The sequence below is a fragment of the Fusarium coffeatum genome (assembly GCF_003316985.1).
Source record: "Fusarium coffeatum strain FIESC_28 chromosome Unknown BRIP53273_contig_82, whole genome shotgun sequence".
NCBI classification, from domain to species: domain Eukaryota; kingdom Fungi; phylum Ascomycota; class Sordariomycetes; order Hypocreales; family Nectriaceae; genus Fusarium; species Fusarium coffeatum.
In genome coordinates, this window is record NW_022157878.1 from 71768 (window position 1) to 92601 (window position 20834).

General features: G+C 48.8%; 8 protein-coding genes across 8 annotated transcripts; 5 read left to right on the forward strand and 3 right to left on the reverse strand.

Moving 5' to 3' along the window:
- Nucleotides 1-1008: 1008 nt before the first annotated feature.
- On the forward strand, nucleotides 1009-4503 carry FIESC28_03957 (uncharacterized protein; the record flags this gene model as incomplete). The annotated part of the gene is made up of 2 exons (XM_031158106.1): nucleotides 1009-2844; nucleotides 2893-4503. The coding sequence occupies 2 exons, from the start codon at nucleotides 1009-1011 to the stop codon at nucleotides 4501-4503; spliced, it is 3447 nt and encodes a 1148-aa protein (XP_031017806.1).
- A 421-nt stretch (nucleotides 4504-4924) lies between these two features.
- Nucleotides 4925-5285, reverse strand: FIESC28_03958 (uncharacterized protein; the record flags this gene model as incomplete). The annotated part of the gene is made up of 2 exons (XM_031158107.1): nucleotides 4925-5203; nucleotides 5256-5285. The coding sequence occupies 2 exons, from the start codon at nucleotides 5283-5285 to the stop codon at nucleotides 4925-4927; spliced, it is 309 nt and encodes a 102-aa protein (XP_031017807.1).
- Nucleotides 5286-8149: 2864 nt separating this feature from the next.
- FIESC28_03959 (uncharacterized protein) lies at nucleotides 8150-9865 on the forward strand (the record flags this gene model as incomplete). Its single annotated transcript, XM_031158108.1, has 1 exon — nucleotides 8150-9865. One exon carries the CDS (start codon nucleotides 8150-8152, stop codon nucleotides 9863-9865), a length of 1716 nt encoding a protein of 571 aa, XP_031017808.1.
- A 775-nt stretch (nucleotides 9866-10640) lies between these two features.
- FIESC28_03960 (uncharacterized protein) lies at nucleotides 10641-11894 on the forward strand (the record flags this gene model as incomplete). The annotated part of the gene is made up of 1 exon (XM_031158109.1): nucleotides 10641-11894. One exon carries the CDS (start codon nucleotides 10641-10643, stop codon nucleotides 11892-11894), a length of 1254 nt encoding a protein of 417 aa, XP_031017809.1.
- Nucleotides 11895-12893: 999 nt separating this feature from the next.
- FIESC28_03961 (uncharacterized protein) lies at nucleotides 12894-13481 on the forward strand (the record flags this gene model as incomplete). The annotated part of the gene is made up of 1 exon (XM_031158110.1): nucleotides 12894-13481. One exon carries the CDS (start codon nucleotides 12894-12896, stop codon nucleotides 13479-13481), a length of 588 nt encoding a protein of 195 aa, XP_031017810.1.
- A 790-nt stretch (nucleotides 13482-14271) lies between these two features.
- Nucleotides 14272-15140, forward strand: FIESC28_03962 (uncharacterized protein; the record flags this gene model as incomplete). Its single annotated transcript, XM_031158111.1, has 7 exons — nucleotides 14272-14310; nucleotides 14421-14461; nucleotides 14538-14553; nucleotides 14605-14670; nucleotides 14719-14833; nucleotides 14878-15022; nucleotides 15071-15140. The coding sequence occupies 7 exons, from the start codon at nucleotides 14272-14274 to the stop codon at nucleotides 15138-15140; spliced, it is 492 nt and encodes a 163-aa protein (XP_031017811.1).
- Nucleotides 15141-15357: 217 nt separating this feature from the next.
- FIESC28_03963 (uncharacterized protein) lies at nucleotides 15358-16491 on the reverse strand (the record flags this gene model as incomplete). The annotated part of the gene is made up of 3 exons (XM_031158112.1): nucleotides 15358-15645; nucleotides 15706-16273; nucleotides 16325-16491. 3 exons carry the CDS (start codon nucleotides 16489-16491, stop codon nucleotides 15358-15360), a joined length of 1023 nt encoding a protein of 340 aa, XP_031017812.1.
- Nucleotides 16492-19166: 2675 nt separating this feature from the next.
- On the reverse strand, nucleotides 19167-19939 carry FIESC28_03964 (uncharacterized protein; the record flags this gene model as incomplete). Its single annotated transcript, XM_031158113.1, has 2 exons — nucleotides 19167-19675; nucleotides 19726-19939. 2 exons carry the CDS (start codon nucleotides 19937-19939, stop codon nucleotides 19167-19169), a joined length of 723 nt encoding a protein of 240 aa, XP_031017813.1.
- Between the last annotated feature and the right edge of the window lie 895 nt (nucleotides 19940-20834).

Below are 20834 nucleotides of genomic sequence, written 5' to 3' on the forward strand. Positions count from 1 at the left end.
AAAGCAAAGAAAACAATTAGAAAATGAGGCTTTCCGCCCAATGCGACGCAACAGGCGACTCGGAATAAGACCTTCAGGGGCAATCGTGAACGTGAACTGGGATCAGCCACGGTGGGAAGGGTCCGATGGGCCCGTACCTGGACTGTGGACTGCGCTACTGCTACGGTACGACGCTATTTCTGATGGTGGCCTGGGGGAGAAGAGATGGGATGGCACTGTAGCAGTACAGATGTGATCGGGCATGCATTTTACCTGTGAGCATATTACTTGCGACTTCAATCACAAATGATCAGACAATCATCAGACGAACCCATCATAAAACTCAAACAAAAGACAAGGCTTCTGCAGACAAACCCAGGTCCCTGGCTCCTGGAGCAAACTCGTCACAGCAACCAGTGGATAGAAGGTTAGGTTCTCATCTCCAAGCTACCCCTGCCCCTAGAAGCCACTAAACATCATCAGCACCTTAGCGCAATCTAGTGTGTTCGCAGCAGGCAGGTGCAAATCCCCACTGAAAAGACGCACCTTCTCCAGAGGAACGGTAGACGGTACTGTACCTCGCATGTAACCCCTGGAGATATCATTTCTTCTTTACATTAGCCTAGACATTAAGCGAACGAAGTGTTAAAGAACCAAAGAACTTTCAGCTCTTCTTCATCTTCTTTTCTTCATTTTCGTTGTGCTACTAAAACTGAGACTTACTGACTCGATAATTCTTATCCTTCGTAAATGCTGTCGTAAAAAACTGCGTCTGTTCGCCAGCCTCATCGTTAGTTCCCGCCGCCATCCGTCCCGTCGTCCACCCGCCAACGCTAGGACCGCAAAAACATTGGTTTTCATCCGTACCTGGACCCAGCAGAACAAAGACCCCTTAGACGAGACGAGAACAAAGAAAAGCCGTCTCTTTGTCTCACTCGATCTTTCTGCATTCCTTTCTTTTAAGAACGTCGACAGAAGCTAGACTATCCTTTCTTCATCACCTACGCTACGATCATTACTATACCCATCATGGAAGACACTTCTCAGAAGCGCATGAGCGCTATTCCCCGGCTGTCAAAGCTTCCCGTACCTAGACCAACTTCTCAAATTCCAAAGCCCACATCTGCTCTACCGAGACCGACATCAGTCATCCGTTCTTCACCGTCAAGGGAGAGCTTGGGTGGTGGTGAGCTACGGAATCCAAGGCTTCGACCGTCCATGTCAAGAGACCAGCTACGAACAAGTCAACCAGATCTTCAACAGCGAGCTCAACGGCTACGACCTACTGCATCAAGAGATCAACTCGCTGCTCCCAGATCAAGACAAACTTCCCTTATCAACAGACCTCCTCCTAGCAGTCTATCACCAGCAAAGCCCCCTCAACGAATTACTTCCGCGGCTTATCGACCGGTAGACTTAGATGCCGATATTATCGAGGAGCGATCTACGACACCTGAATGTGATCCTCCAGGCGGAGCTGTTGGGCATTTTGAGGGGAGCATGTTTCCTCGTCAATTGACCCTTACAAGAAGACCCTCGGAGTCTTTTGCTGTCTCACCCCTTTACGATCCACCCAATAATATCTTCAACCCCAACCAATCGAGACCACGAACCGCTTCGACCGACGAAGATGACAGATCAGATACATTGAGCGCAAGCTCTCGCAAGGCAAGGCCTTCTCTTTCCGAGAGGACCATCGAGACACTAGCCAAGTCCCCTGCTTTAAGGAAGACGTCAAACTTCTTTGATCAGGGCGTACCAGGAGCTCGAGCTAGCAGTAGCACGCGCTCAAGAGCGGGCAGCAATGCTTCTCGACCAGGCTCTAGCTATGCTTCAGACTGTTCATTGAGATTAAGCCGTCCTGGCTCCAGCTCTGGCCAATCTGACCATGGTTTTCCGAACTTGAGAGCTTCAGTAGGCGGTTTTGCGCCGCTTGCCACCATCGATGGAACGCCTCGAAAACGGTCGGATACTGTGATAAGAACAACGCCTAATTCGAGAGCGGGAGCATCCAAGCCACCACCCTTTGCCAATGAGGCAAGAAGCCCCAGTCCCGGCAAGACAACTATCCCGACCCCAAAGTCGGGCTCTAAGTCTTTAGCTATCCGCCCTGGAAGCTCAAAGGCTTCTGGCCCGGGCATGTTGAAGAAGCCGTCTCTTCCTGCGCTAAACAAAGCTTCTTTGCATAGCGCTAACCGACGTGGATCTGTGAATTCGACCTCAACTGCTTCCTGGGATGGTACGATTCCTTCAAGCGCCACCTCGTTGACAGGCGAGTCAGCTGAGCCTGGATCACCACCATCAGCTCGCAAGTCCTCAGCCGCTCTACGTGAGCAGATCGCCAAGGCAAAGGCTGCGAAACGAGCACAAATGAAGCAAGCTGCTGAGCTCTCGCAAACAGCCGAAGGAGAAGAGGCGCCAATCATTCCCCATGACACGGGTTTCGACTTTGGCGTCAACCATGACGATCCTTTCAACCTTCGCCAAGGAGAAGATCCCAAGAAGAAGGTCCTTCAGAACCGTGTCAGTGCTGCGAGAACAAGTGGACGGCTTAACATCGCCGCTCTACACTTGAAGGAGATTCCTATCGAGGTCCTCAAGATGTACGATCTGGAGAGTATCGGTACCTTTGACGGTAGTTGGGCTGAGAGCGTCGACTTGACGCGTTTGGTCGCTGCGGATAATGAGCTTGAGGAGTTGGATGATTTCATCTTTCCTGATAGCGAGCCCTCGTCTTTCGACGAGGCTCAAGCTGCTCAGGGCAATATCTTTGCTGGTTTGGAGACTCTGGATATGCATGGCAATCTTCTCGTCAATGTCCCTCTGGGCTTTCGTCGGTTGACTTGCCTCACATCCCTGAACTTGGTATGTATCCCGCTGCCCTTCTGTGCCTTTCCTGCTAACTGTCATTAGGCTTCGAATCGTCTCACAAACAACAGTCTTGATACCATTTCGCAAATGACCTCTTTGCGCGACTTGAGGCTCAGCAACAACCTCTTTTACGGCCCTCTGAACCCCGCTCTGGCGAGTCTGAGTGAGCTCGAAATTCTCGACGTGCACAACAATAACATCTCTGCGTTGCCTACCAAGATCGAGAATATGTCTCGCCTTCGAATCGTGAACCTGAGCGAAAACAGCTTCGAATCTTTGCCTTTCGACAGCCTTGCTACCCTGCCCATTACTGAACTTAACGTCAGAAAGAACAAGCTCAAGGGTACCTTGATTGAGGAGCCCATTGGATGCTTGCCTCAACTACACACACTAGATGCTTCCGCGAACCAGCTGGAGCGACTAGTGCCCTTAGGTTCCGCTATTGACTTGCCCGTTCTGCACTCTCTGTCACTTTCCATGAACAGATTGCAGGGACTGCCTGATATGACTACCTGGTCAAACCTGTTGACACTTTCAGTGGAGGAGAACTCTATCTCAGGAATTCCTAACAGCTTCATGGGTCTCGAGAAGCTTCGTCACGCCGATTTCTCTAGCAACGACATCCGAGTGATTCCTCCCGAGGTCTCCCGTATGGACAACCTCACTATGATTCGACTCAGCGGAAACCCTCTCCGCGACAAGAAATTCCTGTCTATTACTACGGAAGAGCTCAAGGATGTTCTCGCCAACCGCCTAGAACCTCCCCCTCCGTACCAAGAACCTGCCAGTCAAGGTATTCTCGATGTGCTGAGAGATGCTAAGGATGCTGATGCTAAACCTTACGATGAGGAAGATTGGCAGTCAAATGATAGCTTTGCTACACCTCCCACGAGCCCTAACCGATCGCGTTCGCACACTGTTTCGAGTCGACGCTCCAGATCGCACACTCTGTCCAACCAGTCCTGGCCTGTGAAGCCCGGTGGTATTTTGGATCGATCCCAAACCGAGTCATCGTCGCTCCACCCTGTCGTTTGCTCCAAGGTTGCTGCTGAACACACCGTTCGTCAAATCTTCCTTCAGAACAACCTTTTTGCCACACTGCCCAACTCACTTAGCTTCTTTGCTGAGACATTGACCGCTCTGTCTCTGTCGCATAACAAGTTGGTAGGCGAAGCATACCTGACTGAGGAGCTGGAGCTGTTGGCTTTGAGGGAACTCAACCTGGCATCAAACCACATCACCGGTCTTGGCGCGCTCACCAAATTCCTCCATGCGCCTGGCCTGGAGAAGATTGATGTTACAATGAACCGCATCAACGCCCTCCCAACAGACCTCAAAGAGGTCTTCCCCAACCTCAACGTCTTGCTAGCAAGCAACAACCACATCGTCGAGCTCGAACCCGACATGATCAAGGGCATCAAGACCGTTGATGTAAGCAACAACGACATCTCCCACCTCAACCCCCGCATCGGCCTTCTCGGAGGACCAGGTGGCCTCGAGAGGTTCGAAGTATCAGGCAACCGATTCAGGGTCCCTCGATGGAACGTGATTGAGCGCGGCACAGATGCTACTCTGCGATGGCTACGGGGTCGTGTGCCGGTTGCTGAGATGGGCGCTTGGCAGGGAGATACGGATGAGAATGATGTAGATTGACTGAGTTCGGATCCAACGGTATCGGAGCATAAATCGGTGGGAAATAGATGGCTGCATGTGTTATGGTGGGCTTCGATTCTTGGTATATATTTTATCTTACTTTAGCTTTTATTACGGGATGTTATATACCATCTTGCTTTCTTGCCGGATAACTCATCTGATACCTTGACGTGTACGTTGTCTTCTAAGGCTTAGGTTGCCAAACCTAAGAGCTGGTCTAAATTATTTCGTCTCTTAGGCTTATAGTCATTGAGCTTGACATAATACGGATCTGTGTTTACTGTTTGGATAACTTTATGGGTGGGTGGTTGGAGTATATTGCCCATGTGGGTGAGTAGCTTGACTAACTAAGTCCGATAGGCGGAGAGAGATTGACAGGACCAGACCATATACCCACCCTTCATCGCACCAGGGGGTGTTTTCAATCGTCATCCTCATCATCAGATGCATCCCAGGTACGGTCGTCTGGCATCTGGGTGGTGCCAGCCCGAGCTAGTCCAGAGTTCGCGATGACAGCGAGAGAATGGCTTATGTCTACCAGAGTGGCCAGAATCTCAGAAGAAACAGACAACAATTGCTCTTCATGTTCGGAACGACGCTGGTCAGAAGCCTCGGCAGCAGAAGCAGAAGCATTGACAGACATGACTACACGGAAAGCCGACAGCGCCTTTCTGCCCTTCTTGCGAAGTTCCTTGGTAGTCTGGGGGGATGTTAGGGGAGAAATCACGGCGAGGCATCTTTGAACAACCTACGGGATCATCCTCATATTGCCGCGCAGTCATGTCGTTCTAGGTGCATGATCCGATGTGGCGGCCGAAGGACTCCAATACTCGTCCGATCTTGCGATTACCCTGCAAAGAGTTAGTACCGAGTTTTATAAGGGAAAGAGAGGATAGTGAGCCTACCGCGATGCATGGCTTATCGGTGACTTGGCAGCGCTGACACTTTGTGGATTCTTCTTGATAAATAGGATTAGCAGGGGGCGCAAGTCTGGACAAGGTCGCTTACCCTTATCAGAAGGAACGCAGTCAATGTCGTGGGAGATATCCTCGCCGCTGTCGGCATACGACTCCCTGCCGGGATTCCAGGCAATCGCGTACTTGAGGCATCGTACACAGTTGTGCTTGCGGGCAGGCCTACGTGAATTAGCAGTGCAAAGCAAGGAGTGAAGGCTGAAGGAGAGAGTGTTTGGAAGCGCTTGAAGCGACACTGGTAGGATTTAGGTGACAGAACAAAGAGACTCACATCTTGACGGCGCGCGATGACGAAAACGAATGAGAGAACGGCGCGCACTATTAATAAATCAGTAAGAAGGTATCGCGGAAGTGTTGACCTTGTGCGGCATCGGGAATGTAGTCAAAAGGGCACATACAGTTGATGGTGTGAAGGTTGAAAGGAAATGAAAGAGAGAGAAAGCGGAGAGATCATGAAGTCGTCCTTTGCTCTTCTAAAAAGCCTAAGGAGGCCCACGTAGCCATTGACTCTGCATTGCTGCCTTCTCTAGTGGATTCGAGGAGCTATCACCATATACACTACTAGAAGAACTTGTAGCCGTGAGGCTCCAGGCGGCTCAACGGTCAACTTACAGATAAGAGACTAAGCCTTATGGATTGAGATAACTTGTGATAAACCATTGGCTCAAGTGACTGGTGGAATGCTTTTAAGACGTTCCATAACTCTGTATCTATGGATGTGCACAGTCGGGGCCAAGGAGATGGGACAATGCGATGCTCGATATGAGTGCACTTCTTTCTCATCTCTTTGCAGCGCTAGGTATTTACATGACTTTGGTACACTGTGAAATACTTTGGAGACCAGTATGATCAGTGCTGTTGTCCTGCTCCGAGTATCATGACATGGCACATACTACGTTGTGGTGCTACAGGGACAGACTCCGCCATGTTCAACTTAATGAGATCAGTGGTTCTCTTTTGGGCATATCATTACTCTCCCTCAGAGCATCAGAGGAAGTAACAGTCATAAGCATAAGAGACGAAATAATTTAGGTCACTTTATGATAACTTAGACAAGCATTTAGGCTACTTTATTATAGTAGCCTAAGCTTTGGATAATAACTTTTCTGTTGCCTACCATCTATTGGTTTTGTCTTGAACTCTATCTAAGAGGGGCGAATTCTCTTCATGGGCGCATTAAAAGAAGGCACATTCGTCCCCCAGCCGGCGAGTGTTCTCTGCGGAAGGAAGGCATCAACTTCTCAAGCATGACCCAAAGCACAACAGAATTGCGACAACTCAGACCCAAATCTTCTGTCCAGATATTAAAGCGCATCATTTCACCATCAGTTAAAAGCGTCTTCTTACCATCCTCTCGAAATCCGTTCCAATATCCTCACTCGCGCTGGATACGATACACAACTACCACGAACCATACGATCACCACTATCGAGAAGGGTCACACAAACAATAATCATATACGATTAAAACAACGACTTGAAGCATCTACAATGCCGCCATTCTACAACCATCCGTTTATTGAGGGCCTAAGCCTGATGCCCCGCGACATATCCGCAAGTGACAACCCCCTAAAGTCCGTCAACCCCAGCCCCGACACAACCCTCAAGATCGTCGCATCAGTTTGGGTCGTCGGCTGGCTCGTCTTTGGCCTGATAAGCGTTATTAGTCTCAACTCTCGCGGCCAAGCAGGATATTGGATACCGGACTGGTACTTGGACACTGATGGGAAGAAACGGGCCAAGTTGAGTGTCGCGACATGGTGGGCTTGTGTTTTACTCTTCTGGCCGATTATCTGGATTGTTTATCTGGTTGGGATTACATGGAGAGCTATCAAAAGGGGATGGAATAAACGGAAGGAGGAACCGACTAAGACATCGGCAGAGGATAGTTCAGAGGACGTTTGAGAGGATCATGAAAGGTTATGGTGTCGGGAGCTGGGACATTTTATTTTGTTGTATGTTTTGGGTATAGGCTTGATGCATTCGTTTCAATATCAAGTAGTGGCTTCTCTTGTTTCAATGAGTACTTCGATATCCACCATCTTGGATCAATCTTGGTGACACAAACAATTGTGGATGTAGTTCATGTTGTCCTCACCGAACCTACACCTTAAATTAGCGCTCTTTCACCTTGATCCCCCCAAAGTTTAGCGCACTCCAACCCAGAAACAAGCCTTGTCAAACCCTGTCTTTGGTAAAGACCCAGCCACGGGCGGAAAAACCCTTGTTCCTAGACAACCGTCGTCAAGCTTAGCTCCCTGTTTCTCTTCACTCGAAAGACAATCGTCACAAGCTTTTCAATTTTCCCTTGACCCTGTGTGTCTTTTTCATTGTCCGCATTGTCTATATATGGAAAATCAAGACTGATTGGTTTTATTTTCTTTTGTTCCGTCATCATAACAATTGTTTTGCTTTTTTTTGTGGATACCTAACAACAAGTCCCGCGGCGCGTGCGTGCGTTTGTTTGAGCCTCGACTGCATCATTGGAAACTCAAATCCTTACTGCGAGATAAGACGCGTATAGAAAAACAACCAGCATATGAACACGGTGGAAGGGTTCAATCATAACAAACATACTCCGCCAATAGCGGTCTTCTAGCCGCACAGGTCGGAAGTACGTCTGCTGTTGACGCGACTTGACCTTTTTCACCATCAGTCCCGAATTGCTTCACGATGGGTTCTCCTGCCGATTCTTCGCAGTCTAAGAGGCCGCTGGAGGGGGATACTATCTTTGTCAAGCATCCGAGAGTCGATCCTCCGACTCAGCCTGCGACTCCTCAAGAGATTGGCCCGCAAGACCCGGTGCAGGAAACATTACCTTCGACCGAGATCCCGAACTCACCTATCGATCCAAACGAATCTTTCAGTACTCAAGTCAACGAAGAACGACCACAGCTCACAGTCATTCCCTCGTCTCTTACACCTCCTCCTTCTACCCAGGTTAACAACAGTCAACATGCAAGCCAACCTGGTCCCTCTAAACGAAAGTTCTCTGCTTCCCAGCAGTCGACGCTATGCTCTCCGCCAGCTACTATCCAGAACATCATACGCGACCGCGCTAAAACATCAGGCTTTCTCCCACCCGCCCCTCACCAGGTCCTCGAAGCATCCGCAGACGAACTCCGTGTCATGGTCCAGAGTGCTCTTGCAGAACAGCAAAAGCTCAAGACGGAAGCAGCCCATTTTAAGTTGCAGTACAACCTTATGGCTCTCCAAGCCGACGACGACAGCAAGCGTGCCGCTGTGGAACACGAGATGATGCGTCGCGAGGTAGACGCGCTACGCAACGCAGAGCACACACGACAGGCAAAGAAGGAACTCGATTCGGCGTCCGAATCACTGCAGGCAAAGTATCTGCAGATGAAGTCATGGTACGAAGGCTCGCTACAGGAAAAGGAAGTCCTCCAGCGTCGCTTAAAGACTGCTAAGAAGGTCATCAAGCAGAGGGAGGATGAGTACAACTCTCTTGCGGAGGAGCGGGACATGTTGTTGAACAGGATCAGGGAGAACAGAGAGCACATGCAGATGCTCTGCAGTCCAGGAGGTATATTTCACGCCCTAGCACCCAAACAGAGAGGCGTTGTTGTTCCGAGCTCACAGGGACAGCGTGGCTCTCAGCAGCAGGCATACAGAACACAGGTACGCGATAGGCAGGGCGAGCATGGGCATGGTCTGTCGGCATTGTTGCAGGCTATGAGCCAGGATAACAACAGCGCGCCTTCAACACCACTGCATCCTCACCGTCCCACGCCACGACATGTCGGAAAGCATAGTCGGAATGCTCAGTCTATGTCGTCTTTGCCTACGACACCAAACAATCGACCCATTGGAACGCATGTTGGACTTTTACCATCTGTCGACCTGGTACCGCAAACGGAGCCTCAACGATATACGCAGCGACAGTTTATTCCTACCACGCCAAAGTCGGAGCGTCATCGACGTAGGAGTCGGGAGAGCACTATTTCGGTGGACGATAACGAGGAGCTGGCTAGACAGGCTCTCGAGTCTGTTGCTGCAGCTCAGTCATTTACATCACAGGCATCACATTCACGGAACCGCAGCAGTCAAGGGGAGGTCCATGATAGTCAGGCCAGCCAAGCAGCTGCACAGATGTTACGACGAGATCCACGACAGAGCTTCGAAGTAGCCGAGGCTCGCAGGGCAACAAATACACCAGGTGCAATGGAGAAGTCGGTTCGCATGCAGGAGAAGCTATTATCCCATCGCAACGGAGACACAGACGGAGATAAGCGCAAGTTTAGCGGTTACTATGCCTCAAGTGAGGAGACGCGACGAGACCAGGAGAGTCCGGCGAAGAAGTCGAGAGTTGTTGAGCCTTTGACTGATAGTCAGAAGACACTGGGGTTGGGGATTCAGTACAGAGAGTAGCATGCTGCAAAATGCGGAGTTTGGAGAGTTGATACGATATTCACGACGGCATACGGCACTGGGGCGTTTGTTGATTTGTAGCACATCATGTTGGTTTTATAGGATTGTCAGAGTCATAGCCAATGTATGAAAAGATTGTTTGCAACAATGCAGTATAAGAATGTGATTGTTGAGTGAATATAGGGTAGCAGAGACTCAAGATTCAAGCTCAAGGGATAGACCAATTGTGAGTTCCAGAGTAGCAACGCGACTGCATAAACGGGACTCTTATAGTCAAGCGTTAGTTGACTGTAGGTAGTAGTGCTTGAGGCGAATGGATGTTTCGGTCAGTGGGTAACAGAAGAATTATCCTATAAGGCTTAGACTACTACAATAAAGTAGCTAATTTTCTAGTTTAAGCTCGCATAAAGCGACCAAGTCATCTCGTCTCTTGTTTTAGGAGCCAATCCTTCTGACATCCTGAGGTCTGTTTCAATGTGGATGGGTGTCTTGGAGATCCCGGCTCTTACCCGACAAGCAAACAACGCTACCCCAATAGCCGACATCTAAAGCCGATCGGGTCGAGGGTCCACAATTCGGCGGTACTCCACGGGGGTCATCCGGCTTTCGGCTGGGGAAGAGGGCAATTGGGAGACCATTAAGTAGGGGATATTTACTTACCCGGACTTTCATCAACATCTTTATTCCTTCCCAAATCTTTGTTCATCTTCCTTCTTATCAATTGGTGTTCATCCCAGATCAGGTCTTTAATACTATACTCAAGCTTATCTTCACAATGTCGGCCCGTCTCCACAAAGGGTTGTCGAGCGTCCTCGCCAAATCCCCCTCTGACACTGTCATCCTCTCTTCTGTCCGTACACCTATCTGTCGCTCTTATAAGGGCCAGTTGAAGGATGCTTATCCTGAGGAACTTCTTGCCAGCGTTCTCAAGGCTACGCTAAAGGCGCATCCTGAAGCTCCTGTCGACGATGTAGCCGTTGGTGTCGTGCTCTCTGAGCTCGGCGGCTCGAAAGCTGCGCGCATGGCGCTCAACCATGTCGGTTTCAAGAACACTACCAGCCTGTACACTGTGAACCGCGCCTGCTCTAGTTCGTTGCAGGCTATTGCTGCTGTGTCGGCGCAGATTCAGACTGGTATGATTGACACGGGTATTGCGGCGGGTATGGAGAGTATGACGAGAAATTATGGTTCCAGAGCTATCCCTGTGGATGTCTGGCCGGAACTGAAGGAGTCTGAGAACAGACATGCGCGCGATTGCATTATGCCTATGGGTTTGACATCAGAGAACGTCGCGTCGCGATATAACGTGTCGAGAGCGGACCAGGATGCCATGGCTGTTGAGTCGCACCGTCGTGCCGCACGAGCTCGAAGTGAAGGACGCTTCGCGCAGGAGATTGTTCCCGTTGAGACACGCTTCCAGGAGGTTGACAAGCAGGGTAACAAGGTCGGCGAGGAGAAGCGCATTACTGTTACTGCGGACGATGGTATCCGCGAGGGCGTCACCATCGAGGCTCTCCAGAAGCTCAAACCTGCTTTTAAAGCAGACGGAACATCCACAGCTGGAAACTCAAGCCAAGTCTCCGACGGTGCCGCCGCAACACTCCTCATGCGTCGAAGCACAGCCACCGCTCTCGGTCTACAAGATCAAATCATCGGTAAATTTGTTTCCGCTGTTACAGTAGGCTGCGACCCTGATGAGATGGGTATCGGCCCCGCCATCGCCATCCCCAAGCTACTCGACCAAGTCGGTCTTACAACAGAAGATGTTTCGCGATGGGAGATTAACGAGGCATTTGCCAGTCAGGCGCTGCACTGCGTGAGGGAGCTTGGTCTTGAGGATGCCTGGACGAAGGAGAAGGTTAACCCTGATGGTGGAGCTATTGCTCTGGGACATCCTCTTGGTGCTACTGGTGCGAGAATGGCGAGTACGCTTTTGCATGGGTTGAAGAGGGATGGTGGCGAGGTTGGTGTTGTGAGTATGTGTGTTGGTACGGGGATGGGTATGGCTGGTATGTTTGTTCGGGAGTAAAATAGCTATTGGTGAAAATAGTTAGAAGTATTAAATAATGCAATGGTAAAGATTGTTCATCTCATCTACGCAGTCGGGTGGGTAGCAGAAGAAATATTTAAGATCGTATAAGTAAACCGGCTTCAAGGTGAGGTGGAAGTGCATGACGCCAGATCAAATATCTTCATTCTCATTGAAACTCAGGTATAACATTTACTCTTGAAAGTCACGTCAGTAATTTCCACCAAGAAGAATACACCAAAGGACATCAGAGGCGACAAAAAGAAGATCTCGTGTTTGCAGCATTGGCAAAAAGGATGATCACGCTGGGGATCGAACCCAGAATCTTCTGATTCGTAGTCAGACGCCTTGCCATTGGGCCACGCGACCTCGTCTTGTTATTGATTCCTCCTCCGAAAATGGAGTATACGGACCCCTGTTCGTCTTCCTTCCCCTCTCGAATCTTCCCCCTCTGTTAAACCCGTGGAGAGAAAAAAGGGGACCTGCGTTTTGACAGTGTCGATCCAAAGCCTAAACCAGATAGCATTAACGTTCGATCAAAGCGCAACTTTAATAGCGCAGGCCGTTACAGGAATCCTGAATCCTTTATATAAGTGATCCAAGATATGCAATGTCTTTTCTTCTTCGAAAAAGGGGCACAGCGGAAAAGAATGCACGTGAAAATAAAATGAATTATTGGTCTGGATTCCACGCCACATAATGTAACCCCTGGGACTAGGAAGCTTCTCTTTCCTCCCCACCGCGTAAGGTATTTTATTTATCTTTCTTTTCTCTCCCTTGAGTTTACCAACGGCTAGATCAGAGCCTGATTTTCTTAAAAGTTATTTTAATGGGACGCATATAACCTTGATTTCTACCTTCTTTTGACCTTTTGTATGCAATCATTTACTCGCGACGGGGACTGAAACATTCCCTTGCTCTTGCCTTATACCTGACGTCAAATCCCCCTGTACAACGCAAAACAACTTTCACTCATTATTTACATCCACCTCACACAACATGGCTTCGCCGGTTCTACGTCTCTTTCTCGGCACGTTAGTAGCCATATGCTTCATCGCAATCTTCACACCCACGGAAAGAGTCACCTCGGTCGCAAACTCGTTCAGAACGCCTCAAGCGCTGAAGAATCTCGACGTTGTCATTTCACAATTGGAAAAGAATCCCGTCCTCATGCGCGCCGCCGTGACGAACCATAACGACCACCCCGTTACCATCCTCAACTACGGATCACCACTGGATGCGCTGGCTATTCAGATGGGCACGCTGTACATTACTTCCAAAGACGAGACTACACCTCTGGAAATCCTGCAGATTGAGGCGTCGAGGCTGTGGCCGCCTCTGGAGGATGCTTTGATTGAGATTGGAGCTGGACAGACTGTTTCTTGGGAATCTACACTACAGGAACCTGTTGTTCCCATGGATAGCGTCTACGAGCGAGGGACGGTTCAATTGAAGGGGAATTGGTTGGCAGTATGGACACAAGAGAAGGCGGGAATTGATCCCAGCGAACTGGAGGAGGGAGCACTCATCAATGGCACTCTAACGGGGCCTTACACGTCGAATGTTCTTGAGATTGAGCTCAAGTAATCACATCTTTGCTTTGCAGGCGTCTAGGGTACGATTCATGTTCTTTTTTTCTCAAGCTGTACAGTACAACTCCGCATAGATGGGCATAATTGGTAGCGAATTTGTCGAAGGGAGATAGAGCGGTCAAAATTTTGGGGGTAGATACAATCCAACAGTATTACATGCATTCCAGCTGTCACCCTGCTTGTGATCAGCCAGCCACGAATGTTACCCTGCAACTAACAGGAGAAATGGCAAATTTGATGGAACATACGATGAAAACAATAGTTTAACAAACAATTGGAGATCTAGCGATTATGAAACTTCTCTATTGAACTCTAATATTCAATGTTATGCCTTGTGGGAATCGTTTTGTTCTGTCAACGGTTGAGCAGCCACATACTCGACAAGTGAGACATCGTGACATGTGTGTGTTATTGTCCAACGTTCTGGACCTTTTACAGGTTCCCCCATCATGTCTATCGCATTACTTCAATGACAGGCTATTGTCTTTCTTCAAGTATAATATGTTCATACTTAGTAACATTCACGGCAGAATTTACATCATGCTCATTAACAGCCCTCTGTCATTCTTTTATCATGGAAGTCTGATTACGTCAGTTTCAATGTGGGGCCGGACGGGTTCGCGGGGGGGTCAATCGTTACCCCGGATCTCGGTTAAGGAAGCTTCACCTCCGAATCAATATCTCGACTCGCGTATCTGAAGCTTCTCTCTTACTGCAAGAGAAACTCATTTTATTTGAGGCGACGGTCAAATCATAGTACACGCATTCTCACTTGACTTGTCACAATGGCTAAGAAGCTCAATCCTACGCAGTTCACCAAAGCGGTTCGTCTCCCAGTCGCATCTTGAGTCGCATAACCTCCAAAGTCCGATTGCAGGTCGGGAGGAACCTTGTATGAGATGAGATAGTCTTACTGACAGCTTGTGGTACATAGGTCATGCGCTCATTCATGAAGGACTCCGGTCTTGAGCCAACGTACGTTCACTTGCTCCAGATCGAATGAGACGAAGGAGTCACAAGGGCCCATTGCTGATACCATTTCTCGCTACAGTCTTCTTGGAAAGCATGTAGGTTAAGCCATGGTCAGGTCATGTGTACGGATATTGATGATACCGCAGTTCCGTGTTCTTAATGCCGTAGAAGGCAAAGTTGAATTCGAGCTCGACATCCAAAAGAGCCACACCGTTCGTCCCTCTCCCTCATTCCCCAGTACCTCAACTGACCAAACACAGAATCGTCTACAAACCCTCCACGGCGGAACGCTCGCCAGTCTAGTTGATCTCGGTGGCTCTCTCGTAGTTGCTTCAACAGGCCGCTTCGCCACCGGTGTCTCAACCGATTTAAACGGTACGCATCCTGTCCCTACCAGAATTGCTTGACTAACTTGCTAGTCACTTATCTGAGCCCCGGAGGCCGCCCGGGCGATGTCCTGAAGGGAGTTGCTACGCTGGATAAGATCGGCAAGACTCTTGCGTTTACGCAGGTTACCTTTACGAATAGTAAGGGGCAGCTTGCTGCGAGGGGAAGTCATACGAAGTAAGTTTTCCTAAGTTGAAGGAGTGAAGTGTGCTGATCGTGTGGTAGATATGTGACTGGAACCATGGGTGAGGCCGGCCCCTATGTTGCTCCTCCTGAGTTTTCGGATGTCGATTAGATCAGGGATCCAAGAGGTCATCAAGATGTATAGATTCGCTAAACAGAATGGTCTAAACTACATAAAGGAAACATAGAGGTATCACGCTAAAAGAAACTCAGACAAACCATTCCTTCTGCTCGCATCATCATATCCGTGTTATCATAACATCGATCTCATCGTTGGGTCGCATCCTTCAATACTGCTTCTCAGAGTAATGCTCAACTGGGACCGGCACCTAAGGGGCAGTGTACGCAGGGCCAAAAGTATTCACGGTCGGCAAGCGTTCCTCCTGCTTCATCCAGACACCGTCCTCCTTTTTGCGTCCCATAAGATAGGTCAAAACAAGAGTGATGAACTGAGGCCAGATGTTGAAAAGCGCTTCGAAAATGTAGTAGAAGGGTTGATACTCCAAAGGACTGATCTCTCTGGCGTTTTCGAGATTGTTCCAGGCGGCAAATGAAGCCATAGCGAAGCTTGTGTGGAGAAGCCAGACTACTGATGCAGCGATGAGCATGTTTGAGACCTGGATGATGTTAGTACTGCCGCATTTCCTGTTATACATACTAAAGGAGGAGGGACTTACCCAGGTGAGGTTCCTGTCGGATGGTGTATGGCCAGAAGTCTTAGCACCATCAAGCATACCCATGTCCGGCTTTACACGTCTCTTGACCATAACCGTCTTGGCAACCATACCAAGAGAAATAACAAAAACAAAAACCTTGAAAGCAAAGCTAACCTGCGTAGCCCTGGTCATAATAATAACATAATCGTCACCAGGACCATAGTACATTGGAACAAGAAGACGAATATGAAGACCCAACGTCGTCAAGGCCAGAGCGAGTAGTACCAGTGCTGCACCGTAAGAAGCGAAGCGAAGGTTCTTGCCAAGGTAAGGCTTTTCGTTGGGAATAGATGCGTGGTGCACCATGAGAATACCGGTACATAGACGAAGGAGGATAATCATGATGAGGATATCGGTAACCAGCTCGAAGAACATCCAGACTACGTTGCTGATAGGTCTAGCGTAGCCCATGGCGATCATGAAATTGATGGGCATGTCGTCGTCGACATTGATTGAATCGCCATTATCCAGGACCAGTATGTTCCATGCGGCGTTGAAGGCGGAGCTGGCGGCGGCGAATAGCGCGTATCTAGTTTCGTTAGACAAGTTTTATGGCAGTTCAGAGGAAGTTTAGACTTACAATGAGAATGTGACGAGAGCGTATTTGAGATATGTAAATGCCGTTCTGGCGGGGTCTTTGTTACGGCGGACTGTGCAGAAGGTGCTGCAGAAGATCATGACGGCGGGAACGAAGCAGCCAAAGACCATAGCCGCATGGGCGATGGGGAAGCTTTCGAAAGACTGCATTGTGTTGGTTTCCTGTCAATGTAAGAAGACAAGACTGTTGGTGATGGACGAGATCTGCGAAAACAAAGTGAAGCCAAGCACCAGCCTTTTAACTAAGTCATCTTCATCGTGGCTTTCCTGTTCCATCACGAGCAACAATCTTGGGACCCGTTACGGCGTAGTAAGTAACAACGAGACTTACAGCCAAGAGGTGATATTGAAGGTCGGGCCAATGAACAACCCTGGTCAAGTAAGGGTGCAGTCGGCACTGCCTCTTGGGGCGCAAAACCAAGATCTTCATTGGTCGTTCAAGCTACGTATACGGATTTTCGCATGGGAATTGATTCATGTTTGTAATTTGGTGTAATTTGTATGTAGTGGGTTGTCGGTAGTGTGTTGTCACTCGGGAGGCAAGCAGTCAAGATGGACGTCATGCTCAGCTTTCTCTATGTCCAACTTGTTCTCATCACTACTGCTCTGAATTAGTTCGATGATAACTAGGCTGTTATCCAGCTTCTCTATAACTATCCTGAATATTTGTCTGTGTAGTAGAGCAGAGCGACTTCAACTTAGCAATCTTACTCCCAGCTCAGCCCGGATAGCGGGGCCATTTATCGTATCCATACCCAAGTTTCCTACCTTAATTTCATGCTTAAAAGGGTAATAGCCGGTGCAGCTGCCCTGTTAACCATTCTGCACCCTCGTCTCGTGACCGCAGTAATGAGATGATATGTCTGAGATGGACCACAACTGTAATTGTCCTTGGAATATCGGCTATGCTTCGAGTGTACCCTGATTCTAGAAGCTTTATCAGACCCCCACTATCAGAGGTTGAAGCTGGCTTAAATGCTCTGTACCTACGCCGCAACTATGCAGTTATGTACCGTGAGGTGTAAGTGAAGAGGCCTCCGAGTTGAGGCTCTGTTGTTCATCAACTACTGGCAGAGAATACAGATGAATAGTGAAAGTAGAACTGTCAAAGCGGACATTACTAATGACTCTAGAGCCATTCTCTCTTCATTCTCCCAATCCAACGTCCATAGCCAACACGACTATACCTCAACACCCAGGTAGCGAAAGAGTTGTTTTGTGAGACTTGGACTACCAAAAGAGAGGTATTCCAGGTGCCAGCCTAAAATGGCAGACAGCAATCAGGTTGTTTCGTCTCTTGGGTTCTCAACGGCCACCTCCTATCGCTCAACCTCAGCTACCTCAAATGAATCAACATCTCAAATTAACTATCAATCTTAGCATACAAAAACCTCGGCAACCTCTCCGCCTCGGGAAAAAGCTTCCTCGTCCCAGTCTTCAACCAACAATTTGCCCCATGCTGCCTCATCGCCGTCGACATATCCTGCACAAACGCAATACTATCACAAGCTTTGACATCTGCATCATCCTTGTGCAACTCCGTATACATCGCGCACGCGTGCATACAGTCCCAAGCAGTGTATGCTATTAGAGGCGCTATGTCGTTGGCGGGGCCGGGAAAATCGAAGCCGCATGTGTAGCTGAAGACGTAGCCGTTGAGAGTCGTGTGGGAACCTTGGCCGTTTTTGGAGGAGCAGGCGGAGGGGAGGGCTAGGTTTGCTACTTGATCGGGGGCTGTTGGTTCGTAGAAGTCGGAGGTGCTTGTGTCTTCGATGGTGCTTGTTCCGGTGGTTTGGCTCGAACTGGAGGTTGGGGTTGGGCATGATGAAGCTTCTGCGACTGGCGACAGGACGGAACCGGAACTGCTTGAACTGGATGGCTGTAAGTAATTATCCTGCGATGCGTAGGTGAAGATATCATACCTTTTACATGAAGCCAGAGCTGCTCCTAAACCTCCTCCTACACCCGCTCCAACGATCACAGCCGTGATGACCGCGATTAGAGTACACAAACTCAAGATACTCAATCCAAAAGGCCCCTTCCTCACTTCAACGACCTGAGTATAATTCGTGATGGGTTCTTTATGATGATACACCTCGGGCGCATGCGCAGCGCTATCTGTGAACACCTCCATACCATCATGTCGACGAACCTCCATTTTCCAAGAAACTCCGAATCGCCCAAATATTATCGTCGCAAAAGAACAGAAAGTTGTTTAGAGGTGATGAGCAAGAAAGGGAACTTCGAATCGGGCGAGCTCAGAGTTATGAGAAAACATAGTGAAACAACCGGCAGCTATAGCTTCAGCTTGGACAGTTGACGTACCAATAGTAAATCACGATGTCACCGCTCGGTTACATCACTAGTCAAATGAAAGTGGCATCCAAGCTTTTAAGGATTGGGGTTTTGGATCCATGCTTTCTTCTGGGGGGTAGTTAATGAGACCACTTGTTTGGACGGCAACCCACACGTGAACGTCCGGGATATATTTGCCGATAGAGTTTCCAAGTTTGAATGCTTCTCAGAGTTACAGTGACCGTTGAAGCCTTGTGGGTTAAGCTTCTCATCTGGCAACTCGTCTGTTTGAACGTTGAGGCTAAGCGACAAGGCTTAGCCCATCATGCCAAATGTGGAAATTACCGACGTTAATCATCCAATCATAATAAGGCCAAGTGAAACATCGGTGAAAAGATCTAAGACCGGTCCCGAGACTGACTTGCTTTTTAATTCCGAGGACAACAAGACGCAGGCAGTAAAAGTTCTATGGGTATATTGTCAGTTGAATTAAAAATAATATATACAAATAGTCATAAAGTCACCGTCTTCTACGGTAACTCAGATGGGGTTCCTCCTGCGCTCAACTCTGCCGGCTTCATTGGTTGATAGTGGCCATGCCCAGCATTCGTATTGTCTGCTCCATGCTTGACCATATACTCCTCAGGAATAGCCGTTGGCTTGGAAGCTCTCTTCTTTCTCCTCCAGAGCCAGAAACCTACTCCGAGTCCGAGAAGAACGACTCCTGCTCCGATACCAACTCCCAAGCCGATAGGTAGCGCGTTGCTGCTGCTGCTAGAAGAGCTGTCTGAGGATGTGGTTTCGGCGGCAGCTGTGTTTGTGCCTGTGGTTGTGGATTGAGTCGTCGAAGTCGTTCCGGTAGTAGCGTCGCTAATCGTTGATGTCTTCTCGTCCACCATTGACGCGTCTGTGGGAATAGTCGTTACGATTTTGACAGGATCCAAGGTGAAAACTTGTGTTGAATTATTGCAGTCGCAGCCACCGTAACCATAACAGCAGTATTTTCCTGTTCCACAGGGCACAACTCCATTTCCCGTGTCTTCAGAAGTCAGTATACCGAGTGAAATCCTGACTGCGAAACAAACATACCATCGCATTGATGCAGACACGTTGGATCATCCCAATTATCGTCCGTACATCCGTTAATAAAATAAGGACTTAATGTGTCTTTGTTAGACGTAACACACAGTCCGTTGCTCGCGCAAGAGTCACCAGCAGCGCAGCAAGACTTGAGATCGCCTTTGGGATCGCATGCGAAGAGGTCAAGGACCTGATTCCTGTCTCTTCCAAAGCAGCTCGTCATGATGAATATTACGGCGAAAAATAAGTGAAGAAAAAGAGGAAAGAGTGCCTCAGGGGAGACCCGTGTTTCTATCTATGTATGAAGAGTTCCAGCGGAGTAGGATCTCTTCGCGAGAGTAAGCACCAGCGACACAACCCCTGTGTCTTGTTACCGCTGCGCCGCTTTCCCAAGCATTAAGACGATAATCGGGACCAATGAAAAGATATACCGTACGATTATTGAGCTGGGAATAGGAAAGCTAGTGCTTCAACGTTGCAGGGATGGAACATGGATGAGGGTCTCCAGACGTGGAGAGTCTCGGTTTTTCAACGGGTTTTCTAGATAGGGCTGCCAGAACACATTAGATCCGACCGTATTACCGCTGAGTTTTGACAGAGTTTGAGGCTATTTGGTATTGGATACAAAGAAAGTCTTTGATTGAGGAAAATGAATATGAGTTGGGGGATATTTTTAGGGTCGTCAAGTTGCATCTGTGGCAGTGACTCTGAAGGATTCAATCCTTGTCATCATCTTTAATGAGCATGAGCTGAGCGACCATCACAATAACGCCTCGCGACATTCCCAGTATCATAAAATACAACCTGTCAAATCCTTCTACCTCGCTTAGAACGTCAAGAAGCTTTGAAGCGTACGTAGATGCCGGAGACTTGAAAGGAACATAGACTGTATTGCGGATACTACAAGTTTGGACGAGCGGCCCGTCTTTTAGCCCCCAAAATTGATGGATTTAGTGGACATCCAATCCTTTCTTACTGCAGACTCACTTCATCTCCTTAAAAACAGGGAATTCTCAAACAGTTGTTGATTTGCACTTTTACGCGCTAGCTACCGCGGTGCTTAACATTTAACAAGCTGCTATTGTCTCCGCCACAAACTTGACAGCCGAGTCTATGAC